The 7914-nt window shown below is 68.9% G+C and overlaps 3 protein-coding genes across 3 annotated transcripts in view; 2 read left to right on the top strand and 1 right to left on the bottom strand.

Moving 5' to 3' along the window:
• EMIHUDRAFT_94882 (proteasome subunit alpha type) overlaps window positions 1-1086 on the bottom strand; it is a gene marked incomplete at both ends in the record, with an annotated part of 2260 nt that extends 1174 nt beyond the window's left edge. Inside the window, 3 exons of the mRNA XM_005794010.1 lie at window positions 478-589; window positions 784-853; window positions 963-1086. Of these exons, the coding sequence (XP_005794067.1) occupies window positions 478-589; window positions 784-853; window positions 963-1086 (306 nt within the window). The remainder of the gene's footprint in view (window positions 1-477; window positions 590-783; window positions 854-962) is intronic.
• A 364-nt stretch (window positions 1087-1450) lies between these two features.
• On the top strand, window positions 1451-2404 carry EMIHUDRAFT_94881 (hypothetical protein; the record flags this gene model as incomplete). Its single annotated transcript, XM_005794009.1, has 2 exons — window positions 1451-1723; window positions 1772-2404. 2 exons carry the CDS (start codon window positions 1451-1453, stop codon window positions 2402-2404), a joined length of 906 nt encoding a protein of 301 aa, XP_005794066.1.
• Window positions 2405-4563: 2159 nt separating this feature from the next.
• Window positions 4564-7914, top strand: EMIHUDRAFT_460946 (hypothetical protein; the record flags this gene model as incomplete). The annotated part of the gene is made up of 8 exons (XM_005794008.1): window positions 4564-5109; window positions 5684-6019; window positions 6089-6190; window positions 6259-6293; window positions 6483-6639; window positions 6921-7007; window positions 7192-7236; window positions 7411-7914. The coding sequence occupies 8 exons, from the start codon at window positions 4564-4566 to the stop codon at window positions 7912-7914; spliced, it is 1812 nt and encodes a 603-aa protein (XP_005794065.1).

Below are 7914 nucleotides of genomic sequence, written 5' to 3'. Positions count from 1 at the left end.
CGGGGGCAGGCGGCGGGGGCAGGCGGCGGGGGCAGGCGGCGGGGGCAGGCGGCGGGGGCAGGCGGCGGGGCAGGCGGCTGGGGCAGGCGGCTGGGAGCCAGGGCCAATGCGCGGCAGCGCGGCAGAAGCGGATTGCGACGCGTGTTGGGCGGCGGAGGAGCCGGCGGAGGCGGAGGCGGAGGAGGCGGCGGCGGCAGTGGCGGCGGTGGCAGTGGCGGCAGCGGTGGCGGCAGCGGTGGCGGCGGGAGGCGCAGGCTGGCGCAGGCTGTGCGAGGCGCCGGCTCGCGCGGCGGCGCCAACGCGGCGGCAGAGAGGGCGGCGGCGGGCAGGGGCGGGCAGCGGCGGGCGGCGGCGGGCGGGGGCGGCGGCGAGGGCGGTGTTTGGCGGTTGCTCCGGTGACGGAGAGAGCAGTCTGGTCTGTCTTTTGGCCTGTCTCTTGGCCTGTCTTTTGGCCAGTGGGCGGTGCGGGAGAGGCACCTGGTAGTTGTAGAGATGGCGCTGCGCGTGCAGCCGGGCCTGGTTGATGAGGATGTTGGCGTCGGCAGTGATGCCCGCGACCGCGCAGGCCACGTGGTCATCCACCATGTACCTGCGGCCACACGGCGCTGGCTGTGAGGGGCCGTTCCAGAGCGCGGTTCGGGCTTGGGAGCGGGCGAGGGGGGAGAGCATGGCGGACAAGTGTGCGGCGGATAGGACGCAGGGAGGGGCGGGAGGGGTGGGAGTCGGCAGGGGGGAAGGAGCGGCCGGCGACGCTTGGCGCGGTGCGAGGCGGGCGCAACTCACATCTTTTCGGAGCTCTTTGACGGCTCCAGCAGCTTGGAGCTGATCTTCTTCTCGGCAGCGAGGACGACGCCTGCGGCAGCCGGGCGGTGCGTGCTCGGCGGCGCGCGCGACGAGCGTGTGGTGATGTGCGAGCGGCCGCAGCACAGCGACACAGCGAGAAGGAGCTCTCTCGCGCACACCGTCGCTCGCAAGGACGCCGAGCGCGGTGCCGGCGTGCGAGATGGCCTCCATGGCGTACTCGACCTGGTAGAGCCGCCCCTCGGGCGAGAAGATTGTCGTCCGCGAATCGTACCTTCGGCTCATGGTGGCAGCACAGCAGCGCGACCAGCCCAAGCAGCGCGCTGCAAGCCCAGACAACGCGGTATTTTCTTTTTTGTTTATTTTTTTAGCTCCCGCCCCTGCGAGTCGAGAGGCCCCGCCCACCCAGGGTACCCTCTCGAGGGACCCATTGGGTAGCTCTTTCGAGGGCTCGCCGGGCTCTGCTCCAAGAGACCGGGCTCTGCTCGCTCCCGCCACGGGGCGCTGCCCGCCCGCGCGCGAGGCACACTCGCACTCTACACTCGCTGCTCGGTACCGCCTCGCGTGCCTCTGAGCCAGCACTGGATCTCGCAATTGCAGGGCGTATCTTGCCTGCCCTGCGATCTGATATGCGCCGAGCGATCTGATAATGCGCACGGCCGTCGCCCGTGCACTCGCCGCGCTGGAGGAGGTATCCGTGCGGCTGATCGGCGCCCCGCGGCCGGCGATCGGCGCGGCCGACCCATTCGCGGGGCTCCTCCCGTGGGATCTCACCTCGGCAGAGGCACTCGAGGTGCCAGCGGCGGAGACGGAGTACGGCGCGGCTCTGCTCGACTTTGCAGGCGTCTGCGCCATCCGCCGAGCGGTTCCACCCTCTCTGGCGGCGCGTGGCGGCGCGGCGGCGAGTGCGCTCGCGGCCGAAGTGCGGCGGGGCGTGCGGCGTCGAGGCGGGGATCCCGACTGCCCACAGGTGGGCTTCCGCTTCCACGAGGCGTGCCAGCGCGGTCCCGGCCGGGTGGACCTGCGAGGGTACCAGCTGGACGAGGAGCCGTTCGCGGCCGTGGGCGAGGTCGGCGGGCGCGCCTGGCTGCCGCTGGTAAGGAGAGTGCTCGGCGGCGACGCGCGGCTGCTGTGGAGCGGGCTCGTCGTCACCGAGCCGGGCACCGCGGCGCAGCGGTTCCACGCGGACGCGCCTCCCGTGCCTCGCGCCGTGTGGGAGGAGCACGGGCTGCTGGGCGGCCTGCCGCGCGCGACGCTTCCCGCGCACTGCCTCACAGTCTTTGTGCCTCTTGTCGACCTGCGGAGAGGGCTGAACGGGCCGACTGCCTTCCTGCCCGGCTCGCACCACGGCGCGACAGCGGCGGCGATGGCGGCCGAGGCGGACGAAGCGGGTTCGTCCGCCGGCGCCGGCGCCGCCGCCCACCTCGAGGCCGACGCCGGCGATGCGATTCTCTTCGACTACCGCCTCTTCCACGCGGGAGGCGCGAACTGCAGCGCAGTGCGGAGGCCGATCCAGTACTTTGTGTACGCCCGCCCGTGGTACAGCGACGAGGTCAACTTCCCCGGTCCGGAGCGGTCTCTTTGGCCTGCTGAAGTGCAGTAGAGGCGCGAGCGAGAGTCGCAGATGGAATTTAGTTGTGTCCTTCGCATCGATGTGTTGTGTCCGATCGAGATCGTGAGTGTGCGGTGTGTGTTACATCCAGATCCACGTGGTTACATCATATGTGTCTCGTTGCATATTCTCACACAAACGTACGGAATTGGACGGAAATAAAATGTACTCCTGCTCATCTACGCTCCGCCCGATTACCCCAAATAGCACATCCAGGCCGTGCCAGGCGCTCTCAGCTCTGCAGTCATAGAGAGGGTTCACGGGCGGGCCCCCGCTGCCCAACGCGCAAGTGTGGCAGCGGTCCACAAAACACAAAGGAGCCCCGCAGCGTGCGTGCTTCTCGTTACGCAGTCTTGCTCTTGGCCTTGGGCGTGCCCGTCGCGGGCGGCAGCAGCAGGATGGACGCGTAGGCGAGGAGGAAGTAGCCGGCACCGAAGAAGCCGCACTCCCACGACGCGCCGAGCGACCAGTTGTACGAGAGGCCCGGCGGCGTGAACGCGTTGGCGTACGACGCGGCGAACTTGGCGTCGAAGCCTTCGACAAAGGCGTGGCCCCACGTCGCGACGGCCATCTTCGGGAGCAGGAGGAGCGCCCCTGTGGGGCGGCGGGAGGGAGGCGACTCGCGACTCTGAGAGGGACGGGCCCGTGCCTGCGCCCGTCCAGCGGCCCGTGTGTGTGGTGGGAGGCTTGTGCAGGGCCTGTGTGTGGTGGGAGGCACAGGCCAGCGTCGGGGCGCCTGCGCGCGGCGCGAGCCGGAGCACGATGAGCAGCGAGCCGAGCGTCTCGGTCGCACAGACCGCCACCGCCCACGGCATGGGCATCGCGTCGAAGGGCGGGCCTGGGGTGCGGGTCCGGGTCCGGGTGAGAGTAGGGGAAGGGACGGCCTGGGCGAGGGTAGGGGAAGGGCGGGCCTGGGTCGGGGTCAGGGATGGGGTTGAGGTTGGGGTGTGGGGGGGTGGCTATGGGAACGGCATGGTAGTGGTTGGAGGACGTGTCAGGCTGGCCCCTCGCTCGCTCTGTCCAGCATTCTTCTGGGGCGTGGCTGCCGAGGTCCGCCACCCTCTGCGCGAGGTGGGCGAGGTCGAGAAGGTGATGCAGGCACGGCCCGAGCATCGCCGCAGCCACGCACGTCAGCAGCGCGTGCAGCGCCCCCGGCACCGGCCCGCGCGTGCGGAGCATGAAGCAGGCGCAGGCGAGGGTGAGAGCGCCTAGCGGCGACGGCCGAGCGGTTGCCACGCGAGGGCGGACCTCGAAGCTCTGCAGACGGGCGGCGGTTCGCATGTGTGGCTGCCCCGTCCCGGTGTCGCCTTGTCGCCGTGTGTGTGTCCGTCCTCGGCCTCTCTGCCGCGTTGCTCAATAGCGCTAAGAGGCGGATCTGACGGACTGGCAGCCAGGAGGACGCGCTGACGAGTGAGTGGCCAGGCCGTCCCGGGACCGCGTCTCTTTGTGCAGAGAGAGGGGAGAGAGAGCGCGCCGCTGACGACACCCGGCTGCCAAAGCACCTCCCGAATCTCGACCGGCAGCGCGGGCACGACGCCGACGGCGCTCGCCGCCAGCCAGGTGGTGAGGACGGGGTCGGCGAAGCCGTGGCGCAGCACGAGGAGGGCGGGGCCGGCGAGCGCAAGCAGGGGACGCACGGGCGGCGGGAGCGCGGCCGCTGCTCCGCATCCGTCGGCGAGGAGGTCTGGCAAGGCGAGGTCGCGGCACGCGGCGTTGGCGAGGCCGAGCAGACTCGCAAGCATGAGCACCGCCGACGAAAGAGAGAGGTTGCCAGAGGCGGCTATCATCACCAGGTTGGTGGCGAGGAAGCAGGCTGGCGCTCCCCAGCCGAGAGCGGCGCCGGCGATCGGCGGGTGGAGCGAGCCCGAGAGTATGCACGCGGCGGCGGAGGCGAGGAGGACCGGAGCGGCCAGTGGGTACTTCATCGCGGTGATGGTAGAATCCTGGCGCTGGACTGGTGTTGTGGCGGCGCGCAGGGCACACACAAAGAAACTTCGCGACTTTCTTGACTTGCCAACAACACACACTTTGTCAGTTTTTTTCTTTCTTTCTTTACAACACACACACCCAGTGGAATCAGAGCGGGAAATTTCCTAGCATTCCGCGTAGTGTCCCTGCTTTCTGTCCCCCAGAATCTGATCGATCCCGCCATGCTCGCGCTTCTCGCCTCCTCCACGTCCTCCTTCGTCGCTCCGGCTGGCGTTCCCTCGGGCCTCGCCCGCGGCCTCGACGCTCCGCAGATGAACTTCCTCAAGGACCTCGCCGCCAAGACGGCACCCGACCGCGGCGGCGCCTCGACGCCCCGTGCTGCGCCTGCAAAGAAGGCGCCAGCGGGCGGCCGCGCCTTCCTGTCCGAGTTCGGAGGCAACACGGCGGTGATGAATCCGACGGCCAGGATCACCGGCAAGGCCAAGCCGCTGTCGCCGGGCTCCAACTACCCCGGTGGCGGCGACAAGCTGCAGGAGCAGTCGTATGGCTTCGGCAACTTCATCCAGAGGTTCCAGAAGGCGGAGGGCAAGTCCAAATATGGCGTGCCCATCTTCCTCCCCAGCGGCAACGTCAACCCGGCCTACCTCAAGGCGGAGCGCGACGACATGAACGCCAAGAAGGCCAAGAACGTCAAGAACCTGCGGTCGCAGCGCGAGAAGATGCAGAAGGCGGGCACCTACTACCAGTCCGACTACATCAAGAAGAAGGTGGGCAACGTTGGCTCCGGCAAGGACTACTACTCCTCCGGCCGCTAAGCCATTCACCACACCTAACTCTGTATAGTGTGTGTGTATGTGTGTCTGTGGCCAGGCTCCCCGGATTGCCTCGTGTTCTCGTTGCCGCGCCGGTGTGCGCGGGGAACCATCCGCCTTCCGGGTCGAACCTTATATAATCAACGACAGTCCGCAGTACGTTGCGAAAAGGGCTTCTCTTCTCGCCCTGGGCCAGGCGGGCGGCGGCTCGGCGGCTCTCTTCACACTTACTTCAGCGTTCGTGCAGTGCAATAGGGTGTGGTCGGTGTAGAGGTAGGTGCGCGTGGGTCTCCCTCAAAATGCGGGTGCGTATGCGATGTGGCCACTGGGGCTGGGGCCTGTACGCCGTTCCCATCCAAGCAAGTCCCGAACCCTGAAAGTCCCGAGGGGGCCCCCGCTTGATGGCCTTGTACTCGGGTACAGCGCGCAAATGCCGGTAGACTCCGCGCCCCTCCTCCCGGCCGGCGAGGAAGGCTGCCACGCTGTCGACGTGGCCGACGACCACCACGGCGGGCGTGCCGCGGACCAGGCGAAGCACGTTTGCAGCGTGGGACTCGGCGGCTGCGTGGCCAACTTGGTCCTAGCGGTGCTGGGCGCGGGCCAGCTGGTGCTGCCGTACGCGCTGAGCCAGCTGGGGCTTGGGTTCGGCCTCGTGGCGCTGCTCGCCTTCGGTGTCCTCTCCATCCACTCGTGCTACACCCTCTCCGTCTACGAGCTCCATTTTCGACCCGACCCGCCGGGCGGTCCGCCGGCCTGCATCGAGTCATACGCCGAACTGGTGACGCGGGTGCTGGGGAGGCTGGGCAGCACGGTGTGCGCGGCGCTGCTGGCCATGTACGCCTGGGGCGGCGCCCTCTCCTTCCTGGTTCGCGAGACCTCGGAAGCGCTTTTTCTTCAGGACTGTCCCCCGAACCTTCTCGGAACCGTCCTGCAGGTCATCCTCAAGGGCGAGCTCGGCTCGCTCACCGGACTGGACGGCGGGCTGTGCCTGACCGCGGTCGCCACCCTCTTCATCTTCCCGCTCTCCTCCTGCAAGGACCTTCCTAGAGACTCATCCGACCCTTCCTGGCCATTCCACTTCACTTTGCGCTCTCCTCCCGCCAGGACCTGTCCGCACTCAAGCCGACCGCGCCGCTCGGGTGTGCCACCGCACGCCCCCCTCCCAGCACGACCATCACGACCAACCCTACCATCGCCCAACACCACCATCGCCCAGTACTACTATCGCTTCAAATGCCTCCGCCACCACAGCGGCAAGCAGCAGCAGCAGCAACACTCGCGGCGGCAGCAGCACCCACCCACCCCTCGCCGCTGCTCCCTCCCGCCAGCTGCGCCGCCGCCATCTTCATCACCGTCGTCGTGCTCCTCTCCACGCGCTGGTCCTGGGAGGCGCCCCTCGGCGCGGCGGTCTGCCGAGGCCCGGCGGGCAGCGACGCTGGCGGGACTGGCTCGCTGCGCTGGCTTCCCTCGTCGATGACCTCGCTGGCGGCGTCTCTAGATGCGCAACGCGGTGTGCCTGGCGGTACCCCAGCCAGCACTCGAGCGCGCGTCCCACTGTGCTCATCTGTGCGTTTCACGCGTTGTGATAGCCCGTGTGTGCATGCGTTGCGCCGAGTCGCGCCGCACACACCGTGACCACCGAGACACTCCGTGCTGGCCGTGGTGGGTCGTGGTGGTCGTGGTGAGTCTTGGTGGGCCGTGGTGGGTCGTGGTGGGTCGTGGTGGGTCGTGGTGGGTCGTGCTGACCGTGGTGAGTCGCTCCGCAGGCGGCCTCCCTCCCGCTCCTCTCCTTTGCGCTCAATTCGTCGTGGGCGTACATCCCCATCCTGTGCACGCTCAAGGACCGGCGGCCGGCAGCCGCCTAGGATGCCTCACCGCCCCCGTGCCTAGCCCCGTGCCCGCCCCCGCGCCTCTGCTCGCGCGGCTCTCCGCGCCCCCGCATGGACGCGCCCGCTCTCTTCCCCTGCCGCCAAGGGACGCACGCGGAGAGGGGCCGCGCGCGCTCACGGGCGCGCGCCTCCGCCTGGACTCGCGCAGGTGCGGTACGCCAGCCTCATCGCCGGCAGCAACGCGGTCATCCTCGCAAGCCGCACTAGATGCTGGACTGCAGACGCGTGTCCTTCGACAAAACCCTCGAGAGGGCACGCACTCGGTGGTAGTCAGCTGTATTCGTAGCCGCGGTGTGCTCTCGCGGCTCGGAGTACGCGGCACGAGACCGCACCCCCGCCCCGACCCTCCTCGTGTTGACGACCCAAGGCAAACTACGTGCTCATCGCGGCGTACGGCTACGGCATGTTTTGCGAAGAGACGGAGCCAAACATCCTCGACTCGCTCGGCGGCGCCGCGGCGCTGGGCACCACCGTCGAGGTCCTGGTGCGGCTCGCGCGCGGCGCTCTGGCGGCGCAGCTGTCGCTCGCGCTGCCCATGCGCTTCTTCGTGGCCAGGCGAACCGTCGGCGCCGGCGTCTCGAGCTTGTTTGGGCGCGTGCTGCTCTCCGCGTCGCTCGTCGGCAGCGCAACTTTTCTTGCCGTGTTGCCGCTCTCGCTCGCGCTTGTGCTCGGCGTGACCTCCTCTGTGTGCGCGAGCATGATCATCTACATCCTCCCCGCCCTCGTCGACCTCAAGTTCCGCGTCGACGACCCGCTGATCCCGCGCAGCCTGCGACTGGCCGGCTCGGCCGTCTCGCTGCTGGTCGGCCTCTTCGTGATGGTCGGAGGCCTCGCGGGCAACTTCCTCGGCATCGCGGTCGGCGGCCGCTGA

Source organism: Emiliania huxleyi (assembly GCF_000372725.1).
Source record: "Emiliania huxleyi CCMP1516 unplaced genomic scaffold EMIHUscaffold_1, whole genome shotgun sequence".
Lineage (NCBI taxonomy): Eukaryota > Haptophyta > Isochrysidales > Noelaerhabdaceae > Emiliania > Emiliania huxleyi.
Note: the sequence above shows the minus strand (reverse complement) of the source record. Positions and strands in the feature narration are given on the sequence as shown.